This window comes from Leopardus geoffroyi, chromosome C3 (assembly GCF_018350155.1).
Source record: "Leopardus geoffroyi isolate Oge1 chromosome C3, O.geoffroyi_Oge1_pat1.0, whole genome shotgun sequence".
In the NCBI taxonomy this organism is placed as follows: domain Eukaryota; kingdom Metazoa; phylum Chordata; class Mammalia; order Carnivora; family Felidae; genus Leopardus; species Leopardus geoffroyi.
Genome location: NC_059338.1, coordinates 60023257 through 60046978, shown reverse-complemented (window position 1 = coordinate 60046978; position 23722 = coordinate 60023257). Strand labels below are relative to the sequence as shown.

General features: G+C 39.7%; 1 protein-coding gene across 1 annotated transcript in view; it reads right to left on the bottom strand.

Moving 5' to 3' along the window:
- The window catches only part of FMN2 (formin 2), a 391822-nt gene that overhangs the window by 336951 nt on the left and 31149 nt on the right, over positions 1-23722 (bottom strand). Inside the window, exon 2 of the mRNA XM_045453074.1 lies at positions 18129-18295. Within this exon, the coding sequence (XP_045309030.1) occupies positions 18129-18295 (167 nt within the window). The remainder of the gene's footprint in view (positions 1-18128; positions 18296-23722) is intronic.

Sequence of the window (23722 nt, the reverse complement as noted above, 5' to 3'; positions counted from 1 at the left end):
TATGGGGACCCAAGATCACTTTCATTTTTCCATAACTCCTGTTGACGATTTTTTCCCAAAAAAACATAAAGAGAAACACTTACGTATGGAAAAAAAGATTAGTTTTGTTGTGATGATCCTCAAAACCACAGCCCATCTAGAGTACTGAACACCATGGCATAAAGAAGAAATAAGTTCCAACTTTCTGACGCTCTTCACCATTCCCACCATCTGGACTGGGGAAACCAAATAGACACATGTGGATTCACTAATCTGCATTCATCTTGGGATGTAATCACTTCCTCTCCCATTTTCCTGCTTACATGGAGGAAAACATCACTCACCATTAGGCAATTTCATTGCCTATCTCCAAAATGAGTATGGAATTCCCAGCTCGATCGAGATACCATTTTAAAGGATGCACCTTATAGGAGTCTTCAACTGAAATGGCACAATACTGATATAAAGATTGTGTATGCTAATTCAGGGGCAAGGTCTTAAATATCTAATCAATACAACCTATGCTAAGAGTACATTTTTTTCTTATTAGATAGCAAACCAGACATTATATTCCTCAGTATATACTTTTTTCAAGTTACTTTGAAAAACAGCATAGTTAGACCATTGTCTTTCAATATCATAATTCACACCTAGGAAGGAGAAGGATTATAAGCACCAAGAGATGCCACCTCAAAGACCTCTGATACTTCTTGCATGATCTCAGAACCCGTCTCCTGATCGCCCCCTTGTTGCAGGGTATTGGGCGGAGAGCTATAGCATTCTAAGGTAAATAACGTAAGATTTGTCTCCGACCTTGCCTTGGGTTTTGCTGCCATCTATTTTGAATCTGAAAATCACCTCACGTTATAGTAAATAATGGTTGCATTTTTAATATAATACTAAAAATAAATATTTTTCTCCAAAGTGTCCTGTGACCCTAGGGTTGTTCTCTGCTTGCTCAAAAATCCTCTTCCCCATCCACTATAGTAAGTAGAAATACAATATACAATCAATATTTACTACAATATGAGGCCAATTATCAGATTCAAAATAGTTCTATTAATGCTGGTCTCTAATTTCAACTTATATTTTGGCTTTGCATCAGATGCTTTTTTTCAAGGATACCCTATTTGCCTGCTTCTAATAGGAAGCATGATAGGATCTTCGATACAGTCTGACTGGTACCTTGAGAATCTTAGCCTTGGAAAACAATGAGGATGACTCAGCAGCCTCCTCCTATCTACAGGTTTCAAGGTTAGCTATCTCCCAACTTCAAAGACGTCAGGAAACTCACACATTTCTGATCTGCACACAAGATCTACCTCTTCTGTCTGTGATCAAAACCATCCTCCTCCCAGGTAACTGCTCCCAAATGAACCAGTGACATGAGGATTTTCACACAGAGTATCATGGGACAATTCTATTTTTTAAGTTCTCATTGCAATGCATTTAAAGTACATTCTCTCTTCCTCATTTTTCAGGTGATGAAGTGGTTGAGGGTGTGGCCAGGTGAGTGGACTGCTGCGTGAGGTAGGGTGAAAGTGAAATCAAGATTTAGGGTGGGTCATTCACAAGGCAAATGGTGTCACCCAACACTGTGATGAAGGATAGACTTTATTTTGGAAGCAATTCTAGAAGGGATCCATTAATTGATAACAAATGGATTAGTTTAGAATGATAATTCATATATATCATGAACTATATGCATTTAGTTTTTCTTTAATGTTTATTCATTTTTGAGAGACAGAGCGAGAGAAAGGGAGAGACAGTGGGGGAGGGGCAGAGAGAGGGGGAGATACAGAATTCAAAGCAGGCTCCAGGCTCTGAGCTGTCAGCACAGAGCCTGACATGGGGCTCAAACTTACGACACGAGATGATGACCTGAGCCGAAGTCAGACACCCAACTGACTGAGCCACCCAGGCACCCCAGAACTATATGCATTTGGAAAGAAAAAAGAAAAAGTGAACTACATATGCAATAATGACAACATAAAATATAGGTGATCTTATTTTAATCTTAGTCCTTCCTTAGTGGGAAACGGGTAAAAGGCATGGCCAAATGTGGCTGGGAGGCAGAAGTATTCTTGCCCTTGTTGTGCTTGCATTTACTTCTTTCTTTCTTTTCTCTTTAAAAACTATTTTCCTGTCAAATAATACATGTAGACATCCTATCTGAACCTCTTCATCCTCCAGACCTTGAGAATCTTGGCTCCCCAGCTTCTACCATCGATCCCCCTGGTTTGGTCTTCTAATGTTGTAGACCACTATTTCCACCACTTCCATGCCCAAATCTTCAACTCCCATCCTTACTAATCTGTGGATCCATCCAAAGGCAAAATGTCAACCTAAGATCAGTCCAGTGTTTTGCCTTTGTCACACCCATTACCTTCCACCTTGGGTGGACCTTCACAGGCACCCCTCTGTTCAGCTATCAGTCCCGTTTTTGTGGTTTCCAAATGAATTGTTTTCCATTATTTTTTTTAAACATCTGGCTTCACACATCCCTCTTCACCCAATGTCAAGGGCAATGCCTCCCAATTAACAGAAAACACCAAAGCCAGTGAGACTCTCTCAACTTCCCATCATCAACCTACAGCAGCAGCTCACCTGCTTCCGCACCCTTCTTTCTTCATCTGCTTTCACACACAGACATTCCTATTCCTGTCCCAGGCCAATCCCCCCACTTATGCTATGCATCCCATCCCTTCTGGCTTTCTCATGACCACAGGCTATCAAATTTTTATCCCCCTATAAGCTTCAAAGGGCCCTTCTCTACTGGGCCCTCCCATCAGCGTGTACACATGCTCTAACCCCTTCCATGTCTTTTAAAAAGAAAAGAAAAGAAAAGGAAAGGAAAGGAAAGGAAAGGAAAGGAAAGGAAAGGAAAGGAAAGGAAAGGAAAGGAAAGGAAAGAAAAGGAAAGGAAAGGAAAGAGGCAGTGATAACCAACTGATAACCCATTCTATTTTTCTTTTCCCTGACACAAAACCTCTGGAGCTAACCACACACCTCCATCAATCTCACCTCCCACCTTCTCACCTACTCTTACCCTTCCATTCAAATCTCAGCCTCCTGAAATCTAAACAGCACCCACAGCACTCAACTCAAATTCCTCTCTACAAGGTTATTAACAATAACTTTTGGTAAATTCAGTAACTACTTTTCAGTCTTAATCTTACTTGACTTCTTGGCAACATTTTATATCACTTAATACTCCAAAATCTTTTTTCTATCCTACCTCTCTGACTGTTCCTTATCTGTCTCTCTGCAGCATCTTTTTTTGCTCTTCTCATTGAATAAATGTTCATCTATATATCAGGCCCCTCTCACTTCTCACTCTACAGGCACTTTTCAATGCATAATGTCTTTGAATATCATTTACACACTAAAGATTCCTCAATCTCTCTCCCACCTAAGCTTTTTCGCCTGACCACTAGATACAAATGACAATTATTTTTGCATGTGTTTTGGTAGATATCCTCAAGTTCTGTAAGACCTAAATTGTTCTCCCAACCTGCTCATCCTGTGTTTTTACTCAGTAAATATCACCACCCTCTACCCTATTGCTCAAGCCAGAAATCTGGGTACTTCCTCCTTGTTTCTGCCTGTCCCTCACCTTTATACAATCAACCAAATTCTCAAGGCTTGTCATTTTGACTTTCTAAAGCATTTCAACCTTGGCTTCTCGAAGTATGCTCTCCAAACCAGCAGTATCAGCATCACCTGAGAATTTGTTAGAAATGAAAATTCTCCAACCCCATTCTCAGACTCATGCAATCATACACTTTAGAGGTGAAGCCCAGCAATTTATGACTTAACAAATCCTCCAGGTAATTCCAATGCTTGCTAGAGTTTAAGAACTAAGAACCATTAGAATTGTCCTTTTTTTCATCCCCACTACTACTTACACGGTTGAGGGCAATTATATTGCAACATCTCTTCAGAATCTTCCAACCTCTAAACCATACCCGTCCGACACGTCCATACTCCACAAACACCCAGAATGCTCTTTCTGAAACATGGATCTGATCACATCACATTCCTCCAACTAAAACACTCCAGTGGCTCCCTACTGCTCTCAGGATTGACTTCCAATTCCTAAGCATTCTTCCAGAAGCTTTCATAAATGACTCAGATACTATCCAGCATCTTAAGTTGCCTCATCTGCCCCTGTCTCCTCATTCTGTGACTCTGTGCTCCAGTCATACTGACCACTTAAATCTCAAAACTCTTTGATGACCACCTCTCCTTTTAAACAGCTGTGTCACTATGTCTTTTCATCCTTTTGACAGTAAGAAAACAAGTACAAGAGAGTATCTGCATTTTTTTGTGGAAAAATTCAATAAATATTGTGTAACTGGCCAGTAACCTTACATGGTTAGAGACAGAAAAATCAAAGTCACATAACAGATTCACTTTTTATATCTTACCTGAGTATAGACCAGGGGTCAGCAAACCACAGCCTATACAGGCCAAATTTGGCCAAATGCCCATTTTTGCAAATAGTTTTATTAGGAAACACAGCCAATGTATTCATTATATATTGTCTATGGCTGCTTTCACGTGACAACAGCAGACCTGAGTACTTGTGACAAAGGCTGTAAGTATTTACTAAAGCCTAAAATATCTTCTATCTGGCCAACTTTGAAAAACTTTGCCAACCCCTGATCTAAACAATAAAGATAATAAAAGTGGAAAAAATCTTCTTTCAGGTATCCAAAGCCCTGTGAAAATCAAGAGAAAATAATAACTCTCTAAATTCCTCATTGGGTGAGGTTTTCTCAGTACAGGTTACCTTTAGTTTACCATAGATTCATAATTCCATACTTCTCCTGCCTCTTGAGATAAGAAAAGTCTCAAGAAATGTGAGTCACATCAATAGAACTTATTAATATTCAATGCATATCCAGGAGAAGGATTAGAAAAGAAAATCATGACAGAAAAGTTGGCCTAAGTCACTCATTTTAATAAAACTCCATCGTATATATTCCAAATGAATTCTGAGTCACTCAACACTTTTTGCCAAATATGTGATAAAAAGTACCAGTTGTGAAAGCCAAAACAGATATCCCTAATAGCATAATACTCTTAAATGAGGAAAAAACAAATCATGAAGAAGAAAGTAGGTCACTGACTTAAAAAGTGTGACTGCCAATAATGTATTTTTAGAAACTGATTTTTCTAAACTCCAATTAACTTTATGATTGGGAATTGATCTAAAATCCACAAAAGTACTGGTGACATTTCTAAGTTCAGAAAACTTTGTGGCAAGGAAATAACAATTAGTACCCTTACTAGTTTTGTAACAATACTCTTGAATTCCCCCTAATTGGTGGGGGGAGGGGGGGGGATTGTGGGGAAGAAGAAATCACTTGTATAACCTTCTTTTTTTTTAAGTAATCTCTACACCCAATGTGGGGCTCGAACTCACAACATCAAGAGTAAGAATCCCATGCTCTATTGCCTGAGCCAGGCAGGTATCCCAATTTCTGTTGTTTAAGCCACAAAATCTGTGGCATTTATTTTTTATTTTTATGTATTTATTTTTTTAAGTAACCTCTATGCCCAATGTGAGGCTCAAGCTCATGACTCCTTTTTATTTTTTTAAGCAAACCTGTTTTACCTTCTTAAAATACACAAAAGAAACATGTGTTCGAAATTTGCTAAATCACGTATCAGATAAAAAAATTCAAATAATCTCAAAATATACATACTTAAATTCAAATGTATAAAACTTGGATACCGATTATTACAGGATCCAGTAATACAACTATTCACTGAGCAGCAACCAGGGACAAATCACTATAAATTGTAGGGATAAAAAGAATGTGACAGAATATTTTTTTAATGATGGAGTCCAGAGAAATAACATTTTTTAAATATATTTTTTAAAGTTTATTTGTTTATTTGAGAGAGACAGAGACAGCACAAGTGGGAAAGGGGTAGAGAGAGAGAGAGAGACACAGAGAGAGAGAATCCCAAGCAGGCTCCATGCTGCCAGCACAGAACCCAATGTGGGGTTTGAACTCATGAAACCATGAGATCATGACCTGAGCTGAAACCAAGAGTCAGACGCTTAACCAACTGAGCCACCCAAGTGCCCCAAGAGAAATAAAAATTTTTAAAGTATGTATTAAAAGCCTTTTAGTTCACACTAAACTGTAGGGCTACAAGCATATGGCAGATGTAATTTGACCCAACGCACAAACAATCCTATGGTAAAGAAAGGCTAGTAATGCAAAGAAAATTTTTTTAAGCCATACAAATGTACGGACTGCAAAGAAAGAAATCAAGTAGGAACTTCTTGATACATATCTGCTTATTATATTCTTTATGAAATAAATCTATTTTTTATTTTTATTTTTTTTTTGTTCTTGAGAGAGAAAGAGAGAGAGAAACAGAGTGCAAGTGAGGCGGGGGGACAGAGATAGAGGGAGACACAGAATCTTAAGCAGGCTCCAGGCTCCGAGCTGTCAGCCCAGAGCATGCACGGAGCCTGGGGCAGGGCTCAAACTCACCAACCATGAGATCATAACCTGAGCCCAAGTCAGGGGCTTAACTGACTGAGCCACCCAGGTGACCTGAAATAAATCTACTTTATAACCTTAAATAAAATTAAATGAAAAAATGCCTTTTGGAGAAAACTAACAATAGCAAGCAAATTTTTTCCTGTTTAATATTTATTGATTATTCCCTTCAAATATTTCAATAAATTATCCAACCCAAAAAACCAAACTTATTCCATGTGGTAGAGTTCTTTGAAAGAGAGGAGCAATGTAACTGTGTAGCAAACCAATCTCTGGCCCTTTTTGGCTCCTCTGTCCTAGGAATGCTGAGTGAAACAGAGATCCTTATTCTTTGGGGAGGTGTTACAGAAAGCCATTCATTCATGCCACATTATCTGTAAAGCATGCCAGACATTCACACACATAAACACCGAGGGTTAATGCAGCAAATATGTAAGTTATCTGCCAAGATTTGAGTGGAATGTTTCTCAGAACCAGGGACATCATGCAGTCAATATGAAGTGGTCACAGCACTAAGTGGACATGATGGTTCCTCTTCACAGTTTGCACACACACACACACACACACACACACACACACACACAGGTTCTCCTACTCCCTCCATCTCCATTCCACTCCATCCAAAAAGGTGTGGGCAGGGAGGATTGGGCGGGAAATACGGTAATTGCAGCAGTAAAATCATAAGTAGCAAATGTATTAAGAAAGAAGAATGGCAATAAGCCCAGAAGGAGAGATCCAACAGAGTCAATTCTCAAGCCAATTAATTTCTAAGCAAACCCATATTCCATCCCATCCTCCATCTGCTCTCCCTTCAAGTGTTTACAAGATTATTAAATATAGGTAACTCTTGATCATTCAAGACAATTCACTTAATGGATTATCTGGTTCCTACCTTACACAGCCTTCTTCATGAAATCAAGGCATATTTATTAAAGGGTACAACAGGTTCTACGATAGGAACTTGAAATATAATAATTAAAAATAGTAATTGCTAATATTTACTGGGTACTTATGTGCCAGGAATTGTGCAATGCTTTATTGATCTCATTTAATATTCAAAATAACTCCAGAGGTAGGCACTAGTACTACACATGAAAAATTTTAATCTGTGACCTTGGGTAAATGTCCTAACATCTTAAATGGAGTAGATGAGATTGTAATCCAGTTTAGGACTAGAGTCTGCTCTTAACCACTCTGGGGAGACCTGATGCCCATATTTACCAGAGTTCTGTGTTTCTATGGTAAACACAGAGACAAAGCATTGCATGAATCACAGAGACACCTCCACGTAAAGTGTAATTTGCACTGGAGCCTTATAGGGTAAATAGACAATTATAATACATGTGTCAGGTCTATTAAGAGAGAAAATTCAGACTTAGATGGTTGAAGAAGATATCTCATAGGGAACTCTGAACCCCATTCTATTAAAAAAAAAAGTAGAATTTCATTGAGAAATAATAATTTATGAACAGAAGCAGTAGGACTCACAGAGCCCCAGAGGTGAGAAAAAGTATAGATCATTGTCAAACTGATGGCACTTCAACATAGTGAAGGACAGAGTTTGGAGGAACAGAAAGGAAGCGGGTCATGAGCTAGAGATGTATGAAAGGGTTGCAAGCAGGAGACAGATCATGGAGGTCAAAAGAACTGGTACTTCATTGGCAGAGAAACCACTAAAAGCTTTATGCAGGATGTACAGCGAAGGGTTTCTCAACTATTGGCATTTGGTACTGGAAAGTCCTTTGTTAGGGAGGGAAGATGCCAGCTACAGCCCTCCCCAACTGTAGCAACCAAAAATGTCTGGATACATCATCACATATATCCGGAAGAGAACTTGGCCCCAAACCAAGAAGCCCTAGGAAAGCACAAGGAGATTGGACTGGTGACTAGTAACAGGCATACCCAAGAAGGTAATTAAAAAGGCTGATGTGATAAATCAAGCAAGTAAGGACTGAACCTAAAAAGGGGATTTTCCTGATTCCTTTTGTATAACATGGCCTCATAATCTAGCCTTCCATAATCATCTAAAGAATATTCCATGCCCACCCTGTGCAGAATCCTCTGCACCTTTGAAGCCCATATCAAGCAGTAATGTCACTATCTGATTTCCTTATTGCAGAAACTAACTGACCTCCACACAGCCTTACACTCCTCCAGGACTGTTGGCATGGTCTCATGTCTGCATCTCAACACCTACTCCTCCACAATCCTGTGGGACACTAAATCCCAGCCAACAACCTCAGTGCCTCAATTCCAAAGACAATGGGCATTCCACTCCACAGACTGGACTTTGGAATCAGTAGAACAGCTTCATCTCTGAAATCTTGAATACCAGTATCTTCTGGCCAAAGCCTCCCATTCATCCATTTTCACTACACCTATTTCTCACTGTCCTTAAGAATTTTAATCTTATGATATTTGTCTTTCTCTGACTAATTTCGCTTAGCATAAGCGGTATCTCATTCACTCATATGAGGACTTTAAGATAAAAAACCAGATGAACATAAGGGAAGGGAAGCAAAAATAATATAAAAACAGGGAGGGGAACAAAATTTAAGAGACTCTTAAATATGGAGAACAAACTGAGGGTTGCTGGAGGGGTTGTGGGAGGGGGGATGGGCTAAATGTGTAAGGGGCATTAAGGAACCTACTCCTGAAATCATTGTTGCACTGTATGCTAACTAACTTAGATGTAAACTTTAAAAATAAATTAAATAAAATTATTTAAAAGAGAACTTTAATCTTGATTTATTACTCTCTATCATAATTTATTAGATCTGCTTATTTTTAATGCAACTATGGTAATGCTAGTAACAGCAGCTCCTTCTCCCTCTAGGAATTGCCACCATTATGTCCCAAACAATCATACATTCTATTCTAGATGTCCATGAGAGTTTTATCATCTTCCGTGAAACGTGTTCCCTCCTTAGTATTCTGCCTCTTTGTAGATAGAGTATCACCATCCACCTAGAGTTGCAAATCCGAAACCAAAGAAGCCATCTACTCCTTCACTTCCCCATATCTAATTAAAATGACAAGTCCTGTCAATTCTAAATCCTAAACATTCCCCATAGCTGTCTCTTTCCTTCCACACTGCCTGTTTCAGTTTAGACATTTTTACTGATCATCCCAACACCAATTTTAAACTTCTTCATTCTCTACTCTGCCACCAGAATGATTTCTTATAAATGGCAATCGGTTATAGCTTAACTACTCAAAAATTATTTACAAACATCCCCAAGGAGTGCTCACTTCAGCAGCACATATACTAAAAACATCTCTAAGGTGACATAAATATTTCCATGTCTGGCCTCCTTTTACCTATCATTCTCTCAATTTACACTCAAAATCATCTGCATGCCTCATACATAGACTTATCCTGATCTGGCTGGTCCCTACAGCAAACTCCAAGTCAGCCTCAAGTCTCACCCTAAGGATTATCTCCTGAGCTACCAAGGAGATTCAGTTAATCCTCCCCTTTGCTCCCTCCACTGTACATATCTCCACTGGAACTCTAAATGCAACTATGATCTGTGGCGACAGTTAACATACATTGAACACTTACTGTATGCCCTATACTCTACAAAATGCTTTATTTGTATTCATGCTTTCCTCTTACCCAGAAACCAGTACATCACTGCTCATTTTACAAGAAACAAACTGAGAAACTAAGCCATTCACCTATGTTTATAGAGTGGGCGGGAAATCCAGGATTCAAATCCAGGACAGTCAGACTACAGAGCCCACCGCAACCACTAAAGTCCAATAATTTCTTTACATATCTTTTCTCTTTAAAGTGGCTGTAAATCAGTTGAGAATAGAGTCTTTAATTTCTGTGCGCCTAATAACCAGGGGCAGGGCAAGAGAAAAGGAGCTGGAAAAAAAAAAAATAGAAGTCATATCAGGAACCTGATCTAAATTAAAAGAGGAAGCTATTAGATGTCTTAATCCATTCAGGCTGCTATAACAAATATCATAGTTTGGGTGGCTTATAAACAACAGAATTTATTCCTCACAATGGAGGTTGGAAGTCCAAGATCAAGGAAACAACAGCTCTCCTTATCTAGTAAGATCCCTCTTTCTGGTTCATAGTTGGTGCCTTCTCACTGCATCCTGACATGGTGGAAGGAGAGATCTCTGGGCAGGATCTCTTTTATAAGAGCACTGGGCAGGAACTCTTTTATAAGAGCACTAACCCCATTCATGAGGGCTCCATCCTGCTGATTTGGTCACCTCCCAAAGGCCCCACCTTCAAACACGATCACACCAGGCATAAGGATTCCAAAGTATGAATTTTGTATACAAATATTCAGACCACAGCAGTAGTCTTCAAGAAAAATTGAAAGAACTCCATTAAATGGTAAGAATAGGGTACAAACTCAAAGATATTGAGAATATAGATAGAAAAAGAAAGAAAGAGAAAGAAAAAGAAAGATGATAGATAAATAGATGATAGATAGATAGATAGATAGATAGATAGACAGATAGATAGATACAGGTTTCTTCTCCCAAAAGAAAACAAAATAAAAGGCAATCAAAAACTTTGTTGTGCTAGATGAGGGCTCCCTATATCAGAAAGGGATAAATCAAATGTAACTGAACTAAATACGGGATACTTTTGAGCAAGTGACTGTTTATTAAAATAACAGAATCCATTGGAACTTAACCCCAGAAACATCCTCATCTGAGTGGCCTGGGGGCTGTGATACTGGGATATTAAAAAGGAAATGAAATCAGAGCACACTATCGCCTCTGCAAGGCAACAGTTACAGGGTGTCCAAACATTTTCTCAACTTTTAAAATAAAATTAAAAATTAACCTTAGGGGTGCTTAGGTGGCTCAGTCTGTTAAGCATCGGACTCTTGACTTAGCTCAGGTCATGATCTCACGTCAAGCCCCACATCCAGCTCTGCACTCACAGCGTGGAGACTGCTTGAGATTCTCTCTCTCTCTCTTTCTCTCTCTCTCTCTCTCTCTCTCTTTCTCTGTCTCTCTCTCCCTTTCAAAATAAATGAATAAACATTTTTTGAAACAATTAACCTTAAAAATATACCTGAAGGATAAAAGTGTTCTTGGTAGAAGCTAGAAAGCTCAGGTTGGGACCAGGTGGAGGACAAAGTAGAGACACTAGATAGCCTAATTATGTGAGGTGGGTGGGGCAGCAGGAGACATCATCCGAAGTCAATGAAACGACAAAATAATCTGAACCATATTATTTAAGGTTCAAGGCAGAATTATCAAAGGGAAACTAGAAGACCAGTATTAACTATACTGGAAGGAATGGGGAGGGGAAAGGTTGGGAAATACCTAAATCCTAATCTGTGACAGCCCAAAGGCAAGTCAGCAAACTTAAAATATCAAAGTTAAAACCATCAAAACAAGAACAAGGAGAGCCAGGCAAGGGTAGAACTAGAGTGGGAGAGGCCAAGGCCAGGAGCAGAGCTCTTCTTTAACCACGTGAACGTAGTACCTTAGACCTCTTTTAAGTCCTTAAAATTAAACAAACAAAGACTAAAATAAGTAAAACTGAGGGAAAGGATTATATTTTCAATCTACTCTTGTCACCCTGCTTCTCATGAGTTTAGGCAATGATTACCTGAGTAATGGAACAGATGTAAAACTATGGCTACAAAATGAATTTTGTTAAATGAAATCTGTTTTACTACTGACTCCTATGTTGAGATTAGAGGGAAGTCTGCAAGGAAAAGAAATGTTCAGCTAAAATAATTTAAAAAGATGGTCTGAAAATTAAATATAATTTTAATATCACACTTAAAAGCTTCCTGAGACCTAATCCTATACACAGTGTTTCAAAAACAAAAGTACAGGGGCGCCTGGGTGGCGCAGTCGGTTAAGCGTCCGACTTCAGCCAGGTCACGATCTCGCGGTCCGTGAGTTCGAGCCCCGCATCAGGCTCTGGGCTGATGGCTCAGAGCCTGGAGCCTGTTTCCGATTCTGTGTCTCCCTCTCTCTCTGCCCCTCCCCCGTTCATGCTCTGTCTCTCTCTCTGTCCCAAAAATAAATAAAAACGTTGAAAAAAAAAATTAAAAAAAAAAACAAAACAAAACAAAAGTACAGCAATGTGTGTGTGTGTGCATTTTCTTAGAACTGAAAGGTGTGTCATGGTTTTTATTTCTTCTCAGAAAAAGATTTGTGTGGCTTTGACTAAAAAGTATCCAAGTATTCTTCCTACTCTGAAAAAAATTGGATTCAAATAGAAATGATCATTTCTATTTGTTCACTTAAGTCTTCATTCCAGCTACTGGTGACGGTGAGCAGAGTGTATTTCATTAGTTTTTCAGCAGAGACCATTATTGGTTTTGATTGATGAATTTTTTTTCTGACACGTTCAGGATCATGTTTTCTTTATTCCTTTTTAGCCTGAATTTTCATGTGTTCCTTCTCTTTAATTCTAGCCTCACTAATAACTCATTCAAACTTATATCCATTTACACACATAGCAAGGAGCTCTTGCCCATCTGGTAAGCATGGGATTACTACATAGTTAGCAAAATTAGTAAAACCTGCCAAACCCAAAAAAGCCAGGGATCCAAAAATATTCTACTAGGAAGACATTTAAAATCAGTTCTAAAGGAGTAAGTATAATCATTTACTCCTGCCAAAATCTTTGGGCCAAGTAAACTTGCTTTATTTTTTGTGATGTAGAGGCAACATGATATCTGACACAGTGATGATTAAAGAAATCCTAGAAGACCTATGTGAGAAAACTGTGGTTTGCTGGAAAACAGTCGCTAATGAATATGACTCAGAAAAATCTAATATAAATAAAAGCATTCAAAGGAAAAGGGATCTTGAGGTACCACATACTGAACCTATTCTTGCAAAATGACCTCCATCTACAACTAACAGGCAATGAGCCAGAGCCCGTGGTCAGCCATAGGCTGAGGACTAGCATTCTTTGTCCACAGGGAGCAGGGCAGTGGCCCAAAACTGCCAAGTTACAGCTGATTCTTGAACAACTCGGGTTTGAACTATGTGGGTTCACTTATATACTTTTTTACAGTACAGTAAATGTATTTTCCTTCCTTATGATTTTCTTAATAACATTTTCTTCTCCCTAGCTTACTTTATTGTAAGAATACAGTATGTAATACATATAACATACAAAGCATGTGTTAATCAACTAGTTTTGTTATCAGTAAGGCTTCCAATCAACAGTAGGCCCTGAGTAGTTAAATTGGGGGGAAGTCAAAAGTTGTATGTGAAGTTTTGACTGTGTGGGGGGGGGTGTGCCCCTAACCCCCACATTGTTCAAGGGTCAACTATATATGATGTGACATAATGAAGTTTTTGCTATTTCTAAGGATTTATGGCAAACATTTCAGGAGAGAGATTTTTTCTAACCCTTGAGAAATTACTAGAACAGGCTCCAGAAGGAAAAAAGTCTTTCCTCACCACAAAAAAAATACCATGATCTACAATTAAACAATACAATCTACCAAGCAGTAGTAATGTGCATGTGTTTTCTCTTGTTAGCTTCAGAAATGATCTAGCTTAGAATTCTATCGGATATACAAAACCAACAACAGTAACAAAAAACAAAAAAAAAAAAGCAAAAGGCAAATGTGAGGATATGTCAGAGAATAAGAAGTAAGTTGATAGTTTCTGGGTCCCCAGGTTAGTAATGGAAATGGAAAAAGATAATGGACAATGCTATCAGGCCTATAAAGGATCTCCATCTTTCTTTCTGTTTTATGAATACATGGCTATGCAAAGGGCTACAAACCTGATGGTTGAAATATCTTTATATCATGGCCCTAATTTTGATTAGCTAATAAAGTCAACATCATTCCACCAGTGAAAAGCAAAAGCCAATGTTTGTCAGCTTATATGCTAAGTATTAGTTTTCTAAATAAACAGAATTTTATTCAAGAAAAATATATAACGAGCACTAGTTCTGTACTTACAACATTTTCCTCCTAAAACAGACCTGGCTTCTACATCTTAATAAATGGCACAACCATCCACCCAGCTACTTAAAATAAAAAACTAAGAAGTTATAGTTGACTTTCTTTTTCCATTGCCCCCACGTCTAACTTACCAGAAGTCCCATCAGCTCCACCTACAGAATCCATCTCACACCCAAGGACTCTTCTCTAACTCCCTCACCACCATCCTACCCCAAGTTACCACCACCATCCCTCACTCAACTATTCCAATAAGCCCACCTGGATTTCCTGCTTCTACTTCTGCCTCCAATACTCCATTATCCAAAGACTAGGATAAGTGATTCATGTAAAATATGTTCTTGCCCTGCATAAAACCTTCCCAAAGCTCCTACTTAAATAAAAATCTATTTTCCTTCCATGGCTTTCAGGACCCTGCACATTCTGACCCTGAGTCCTTTCTATCCTCAACTCATTAAACTTCACCTATGCAGGTGCTCAGGCTGTGTGCTTAGGTCATGCTTATACTCTCCCTAGACCCTCTGTACTTATCAGGTGAGCTTCCTGGAATGATCTTCCCTCAGACCTCCCATCAGGAATCCTTAGTGAGGCTTCCCCTACACTTACCCTACCCCACCCTCATTCACCCTATCGTGTTACTAGGGTTTATTTCCTTTATAGCATTTTCTAGAATCTGATGTAAGTTCATGACCTATGCTTTTACTTGTTGTTTTGTTTTGTCTTTTATGTGTCTCTCCCCACCATGAAGAGGATATAAATTTCAGGAGAACAGAAATCCTATTTCTCTTCCTCAGTGACGTATCTATGGAGACTAAAGCACTGCCTGGCATATAGAATGTATTTGGTAAGCATCTGTGAATGAATTAACATGATCACTCAAAGCTCTTTACCTTTTAGTGTGCTTGAAACTTATGTGAAGTCTTTTCATATTATTTACAGCATTTCTAAAGCAAAATGTTAGGCCCTAAAAAATGTATAATATAACATGGGGCTAAAATCAAAAAGGTTGAATGAAGAAAGCTAATCCACAAACCATATCAGTGAGATCCCTAAGTCAAAACTCTTTACTGCTCTAATTATGTGTATAAACGGCAAGAGGAGGAAAAGGAGGGAATCAGATGTTCTTAGGGAAGGGATCAAAGTTGGGTTAGGAATAGTGCCAGTTATGAATTTATTCCCACATGGTGATCAGTCTCGAAGGGCTACTTTCCCCAAGAGAATTGTTGGTTAGAAATCCTCCCAACAGCAATTTTCTGGAAATCAGCAAAGAAACTAATTATCAGAAATTTCTCCGCACACAGATAAGTGCCTTCCTCTCCATTTCCCCACTAATACCTCAGTCTACATAACTCCCTATATTGTTACCTCTGTTGAGTTTTGAAGAAAATCCTTGACTGTGCATACAGGAAATGCACAGTTGTGTGACTGAACTTCTGTTTAAGTATATGGAATAACATTTCTTACTAAAGTGACTTTAAATTCTTCTTTGTTTTGTGTTTAGTTTGGCAGGGGGAGTAGAGATGTTCTACAGAGCCAACAAATAAAGGAGAAAATACAGTCACATGAAGTTGAGGGAAAGAAATTCTTATTCTGAGGAAATTACTTTCTACCATATTAAGGGATTTTATTTGTTTGCTTTTCCCTCTCTTTGCCATACCCAGCTGTCCTCCATACCCAACAGACAATCATGGGAGGGGTTACTACTCTAACACAGGAATGGAGGGAGGTGGAAGATGAGAAGCAGCCAGTTCAGGGGCACCTGGGTGTTTCAGTCATTTAAGGGACCGACTCTTGATTTCAGCTCAGGTCATTATCTCACAGTTTGTGCAATCAAGCCCTGAGTCAAGCCCCACATTGGGCTCCACAGAGCTTGCACACTCCCTCTGTCTCAAAATAAATAAACATTACAAAAAAGCAGCAGCCAGTTCAGTGATTAAAAAAGAAAAAAAGGAGGTATAGAATAATCCTATTCTTTTCAGTTTATTCCAATTCCACATTTATTGAATGAGAAGACTGTTTACCTCTAAACTTTAAGAGGATAATGCAGTCATTTTGGGGGTAGTTCCAATCAAAAGGCAAGCTTTAGACATGGCCAGGGTTTGCCTTTGTGCCACATTTATTTTAATTCCAACGTGCAAATGTATATATTTTCTAGAACACAGCTCTCTGCACACTTTTAGCTACACAGTCCCCAGGTGTTCAGTTTCTATCATAACACAATTCTCTCATCAAAAAAAAAAAAAAAAAAAAAAGAAGGAAGGAAAATTTTAAATTATCCAATTCTTCCCATAGGATAAAAAGATCTACCTAGAAATAATTAGCTAATGCCATTTTTAAAAATAATTAAATAAAAAGATCTTAAGAAGCAAGATTCGCAAGTCACAGCACATCCTGAGAAGCCTTCTTTCACATGGAAAGTGTCAAGAAGATCTCACAATACTTTACGTGATTTATTTTCCTAATACTGAAGGGAGATCAAGGAAGAACATAGTTTATAATGTATGAAGAAGAGAAAGGAGAAATGCAAGACATATAGACATTTTATTATTTACTGTCACATCTTGATCAGGGCTCATTTTCATTGCCTTTCAAAAGTCACCATTATTTCATTCACTGGTCAATAGCATGTATACTAAAGGCACAGAAGAAGGGTGTAGTTGGAAGCAAGGAAACAACTGTAACGAACCCATATGGTCGAGAACCCATTACTCTGCCTCACAAATACTGGGCTCTGCACAAGTGAGCCAACCAGACCTTCAATTTTCTTATGAGAAAATCATACAGGAGCATTCTTATATATCTGGGTTTTAGACGCAACTCAATACAACTACCAATGTCACACATGTACCACATACCTGAGAAACATTAGCAATACCTGGCTTAAAAATGATAATCCAGCTGTGCTGATTGATATTCATTAGGAATTATGAATATGCCTTTTCGATTACTGTTTCACAGTATGAATGCTCTTGGTGGATGGGAGCTGGGGAGAAAGCAGACAATGCTGCTTCATATCAATGGTTAGTAAATAGATGAGCCATGAACACACTGAAATAGTGTTCTAGGCACCCATGGAAACCTGCAGCCCCCTGGGAACAAAGCTCTGGCCCTTTGGTACTGCTTGTGAAGTAATGTCCGTGACCAGCCAAGTAGGCAGTCCTGACTCAGAGCCACTTGAAAATCATTACCGATTAAAGCAGGTTAGAAAACTGTCAAGAGTGACCATCTGTTAAGAAAAGGAGGTTTGACGGGGCGCCTGGGTGGCGCAGTCGGTTAAGCGGCCGACTTCAGCCAGGTCACGATCTCGCGGTCCGGGAGTTCGAGCCCCGCATCGGGCTCTGGGCTGACGGCTCAGAGCCTGGAGCCTGTTTCCGATTCTGTGTCTCCCTCTCTCTCTGCCCCTCCCCCGTTCATGCTCTGTCTCTCTCTGTCCCAAAAATAAAATAAAAACATTGAAAAAAAAAATTTAAAAAAAAAAAGAAAAGGAGGTTTGACAAATATACTTAGGATTACTTAAGTGAGGAAGGAAAGTGTAGAAATTAAATAGACATGCTGAGCTGCTGAGTGGCTGAGGGAAGGATGACTTGCATCACATGTTGGTATTTAAAGTGTGGGGTGACTGGGCAGACACACATCACAGCTGCTATTTTAACTCCAATCTGCCTCGCAGACAGAAGTAAATGTTCCTACTTACATCAAATGGAGCTGAACTTGATTGGGCGTTCTGATCACATGGTTCCCTGAAGCAGTCACTGAAAGGAAGTAGAAGACCCATGGCAATGATCCGGGAGCAAAACTTCTCTGCTTCTTCTGGAGGCCCGTTCTCTTGTTGGCTGAACAGCTTCTCCAACAGCGTTCGCCCTGCAGATGAAATACAGTCAGGAGCACTGGCATGTCACCTGGCTCGGAACCCTCCCAGAGGAGTGAAGCCTGGAAAAACACAACCAGTGAGCATTGCTGTTGCCAAGGCCACTGAAGTGCACAGACAGCAGCTTCTCAAACACAGAGAAAACTCCATAGTCTGAGGACTGGGATACCACATGGGAGAAGGTGGCTCTGGTTTGCTCTCCCACCCCCCAAAATATCTCCTGCCCCAAAAGAGGATACGCCACAAGATGGCCCACCTGAAGAAGTATATTTCCACCTAAAGAAGTGCCCAGCCTTTGGGATTATCATTGGTAACCCTCCTTCCTCTCTTCATTTACCCTGCTAATGGCTCCCCGAGGGAGCAGTTAGCAACCACCAAGTGGACTAAGAAATGTCAGTGACTGACATTCATGGTCTCTGGCACGGCAATAGAGAAGGGCAGAGAATGAGGACACAGGAGGCAGGGAAAGGCCCCAACCCCCAAGAAAAGAGCCAGCAAATATGTCAGACACATTTTTTTCATATGATCCTCAGAACCATAGCTCTATGGTAGGTGCAAACGTCAGCTTTTATTTCCCTAGAAGAGACCAGAGAAGACAGGCACAAGAACAGGACACTGGCCGAGGACCAAGAGGGCTGGGTTCCTCCTAGTGCCATGGTTCTCAATCCCAGCTATACCTCAGACTCATCTGGGAGAACACAATGGCTGGAGGTCCCTAATCCTTTCTAATACCACTCACGCTCTACTTTATTACCCTTTAGAAATTCATCCAGCTGATTTCTGCATTAGTCAACTATGATAGACACAGAAGATTTCTAGCATCTCTCCCAGGGCTACAACTGCTCCCTCAGTTCTTGCCCTGCTCCTGCCCCTCCCTGTAATTAGCGGATTCATTCTTCAATTTTAGATTAAAATTGCTTATTCAAAAAAGCCTTCAGTGACCCCCTTCCATACTCTTTTGGCGCCTTTCTTAGTTCTTTGTGTAATTAATTATTTTAATCATGTGTGTACTTATTTAATATCTACACCTCTCACTAAAATAAACTCCCTGACAGCCAGCATATATCCTGCAAATATGGCCTCTCACACGTAAGAAGCATTAATAAATATTTTTAGGGTTTCTGAATAAATGCAATGCTATGATTCTGTGACAAAGACTTGTTCCTATCATAGTCAGAACTGGGAAGGAAATACCTCTATACCAGAGATAAGCAAACTCTTTCTATAAAGGATCAAACAATAAATATTTTAGGCTTTGAGGGCCACATAAGGTCTCTGCTGCATATTCTCCTTCATTTTCATTTTGAACAGCTTTAAAATGTAAAAAGCCTTCTTAGCTTAGGGCTATGCAAAACCAGGCACGGGTCTGTACTTGTTAGAACAACTAAATTTCAAATGTATAAATGTCTGTCAGGAGACTAATCATACAATTTTGATGTCTCTTTCCTATTCCCATTTTACATATCTTATGACTGAAAACAGCCAGAAAATGAAGTAGTTCTTTCCTGTAACTCAGAAACTTTGTATGACAGAAAGTAAGGGAGATAGGACCTTCCATATATGAGAGTATTTAAGTGTGAGTAAATGTGTATGTGTATCAAACCAAAAATTATCAAAAAGGGTATGGAATAATGTGGAAGTTCCTCCCTGGAACTTCAGCTCCATGATGAACAAACACAACCCTCAAGCCTTCATCCAGGGCTTCTCAACCACAACTCCACGGACACCTTGGGATGGATAATTCTCTGTCCTGTGCTGTCCTGTGCATTGTAGGATGTAGGCAGCATCACTCACTATTACTCAATAGATGCCAGCAGCATAACCACTGCACCTCCCATTGTAAGATGCCAAGTGTCTTCAGATATTGCCACATGTCCCCCAGCTAGCAAAATCACCCCAGCTTGAGAATCCCTGCTTCAACCTCTCTGAAGGGAACCTCACCTGATTGCATGGAAAGTAACCTGGCTGCCACGTGAGTCCTTCTCCAGCAGCCCTCTCACATGGACACATTTTGTATCAAATCACACATATATTAGGGGTAGGAAGTGAGTGAGTGACTTCCTTGATCCCCATTAGTAATTTCAAGTGATTTATTCTCCAAAATCATCAGCATGGTTAGACCTGTCACTGGCTAGACCAGCTGTCATCCTTCTCCTTTCTTCCATCCACTGACTTCTTGTCATTCCTGATCCCCTCCCTGCCACTCACTGAATACTTTACTCCTGACTCAACTGCTCTGTTTTCCACCTCTACTCTTATCAGTGATTCTGACATCCACATGGAGATCAAACCAACACCCAGGGAGAAAACTCATCTGAGATCTTGAATCCTTGCCTCCAGTCAGTGCTTTCTCTTCCCCCACACAGGCAACCCATTCAGAAGACCAATTTCAAACTTTACTCCAGCCTTCCATGGCTTCCTATCAACCTCGGACAAAAACCCAACTGTCACCATGACTCAAGAGGCCCTTCCCCTCCTGTCACCTTTTCCTGCTCTCCCTGAGGGCACTCTGACCTACAGGCCTCCTCCTCTTTAGCACACAGAGCTCATGCTTACCTCAGAGACTTTTGTACTAGAACACTCTTTCCAACATACTTGAAGGACTCACTGTTTCATCTTATTCAGGCCTCTGCTCAGTTGTCTTTTCCACTGAGATAACTTCCTGACCCTCCATTTCTCAAATAGCATTGTCAGTCACTCTTTTTCACATTATCCCTCTTTATTCTTCAGAGATCTCAGCTTTTGAATTTTTGTGAGTCTGTCTCTTCCTCCTGGAAAGTAAACTCCATTTTAGCAGACTCCATTGTTGGGTTACCACCTTTTACCCAGTATCTCAAGAAAGACCTGACATGTAGTTGCTCAATTAATGTTTTGATCATAAATTAATCAATATATGTACAAATGTCTGGAAGGAACATCTAATCCTTGGCCACTGCCTTCTATCCTTTCAACTCATATTCTAGAACCTCTTCTGAGGGCCCATCCTCCACAGGGATCTTGAGTCTATCATCCCTGCCACTGTCACACAATCCATCACTCCCTTCCTCACCTGCTTAAATTCCATGTCCCACCACTGTAATCGTATCATTCAAACACTGCAGCTCCCCTGCCCCTCTCCCCCATGGTAGCCAGTAAAATTCCCAAACCCAATTTGTTCCATTCTAGACATCCACCTTTTCTTTGCCTGAACCAGAGCAACTGGTCACTGTGAAGGAAAGACATGCACCCATTGTCTGCTTTCACTTTATTATCATGCCTATGAACCTCAATTAGGCCCAACACTGCTCTGCATTCACATCTAAGCATATAGTCTCCAACACAATCATATACATTTCCTCCCCCCTTAACCCAGTCTTTTCTTTTTTTTAATTTTCTTAAAGTTTATTTATTTTTGAGTGACAGAGAGACACAGCATGATTGGGGAAGGGCAGAGAGAGAGGGAGACACAGAATCTGAGCAGGCTCCAGGCTCTGAGCTCTCAGCACAGAGCCTGATGTGGGGACTGAACCCACAAACTGCGAGATCATGACCTGAGCTGAAGTTGGACGTTCAACCAAGCGACCAACTAAGTCACCCAAGTGCCCCAACCCAGCCCTTTCAATGATGAGATAATGATCTTCTCAAATAATTCACTGAGAAAATGGAAGAAACCAAGAGAAACTGTGAATATTCAAAAACACCTACACTGATACCCTTCTCTGCCTTCCTCGTAGAGGAAGAAGGCCCTGCTCCAAACAAAAGCAAGTTCTTCCCCTCAGTGTTCTAGATCGAATTCCTTATGGCATGGTCTGGAATTCACTTCTTTCACTATTCCTTCTCTCTCCTGAATAAGGAACATTTCCATCTTTAGTGGACATTTCTAGATCACACAAACATACTTAATTTAAAACGAAAATCTCCCTTAGCCCACATCACTCCTTACCCCCCACTACTGTCCCATTTCTTGATTTCCCTTCACATCAAAACTACTGACCAAAATTACCTACACTTGCTACCTCTAGCCCCTCACTCCTGGCTCAGCCCACCCTAATTTGAGACATCAGTTTGACTTCTATCCCCACCATACAATACAAACTGGTAGCCAACACCGTATCAATAATATTTATCTTCATCTTACTCAGTTTCTTAATCTCTCAGAAAATTTTCATCGTTGACTCACTCTTACTTCTTAGAATTCCTTGCTCTCATCTCTATGATACCATACTTTCTTTTCTGGATCTCACCGGCCACTGTCTCTCAAGTCCCCTTTACTGCTTTCTCTACTCAACATGTCCTGGCTCATTCCATGCTTATTCTTATTGCTTTGTGTAATCTCACCCAGCCAATACACGCTCCTCTCCTTGAAACCAGGGCAGATTTTTTGTCACTGCATCAACTGAGTATGGCAGAGTGACATCACACTTGGAAAAAATTCATGAGGCAGGTATGCATGGGCATGGGCAAGGAGTTTGTCCATTTTTTTGTTCCTCAACCTGGACTCAAGGTAAGCTGAAACCCAGAAAGCAGCAACGTCATTAACAGGAGAAGTTTTGCAGAGCAATTTTGCAATGTGTGTCCATGATCTTAAAGTAAGTTCACTCCTTGACCCAAAAATTCAACTGCGGAGAATCAATCCTAAGTAAATATTCAGATATAACCAAAGAGTGTTACATCACAGGATTACTGTGAAGATTACATGACAAAATACATGTAAAGTGCTTAGCACAGCTCCTGCTACAATAAGAAATGGATTATTAGTAGTAAAAAATAATGAAAGAAATTAAAATGTGCGACAAAAAAAAAACCACAGCATTAAAACAAAGATGGCTTTATATACATGGCTAAATACATAGCCATTAAAATCATGCTATTATAGAAAAAATAATAACTCAATGAATTTAAACATATTGAGTATATGAAAAGGAATAAGAAAATAAAAATAGGTATCTCTGGAGAATTCTAGGGCACCAATCATCACTGATAACAGAGAATTAATGGGAAATAAAAGAAACATTTCCAGTATGAACTGTATTTCAAGGTAATATAACATCTAGTGAACAAAGATAAGTTTTCAATATAGAAAAGTTCTAGCCAAAAGGGACAAAAAATGACAAAATTAAAAAATCACCATGATGCGATCTCTAATTAAGTCCTTTTGCATTCCCCAATGGTCACTTAATGAATAGCAAATGGATGGGAAACCCATTAGAGAAAAAGTCAAAGCGAAAAATTTGCAAAGAAGGAATCAAGCTGCCACCCCCAAACCCATGAATCACTCACAGCCTCAATAAAATTAGAGCAGGCAGACACAGTGAACCTCCTGACGTGGATTTAGAAAGTATACAGTATTGCCCATCTAGCACACATGCTATTCCCAACCCCTGGGACAAAAAGAGAAGAGGATTGAATCATGTGTCATATTGGACATAACTTTTAATCTA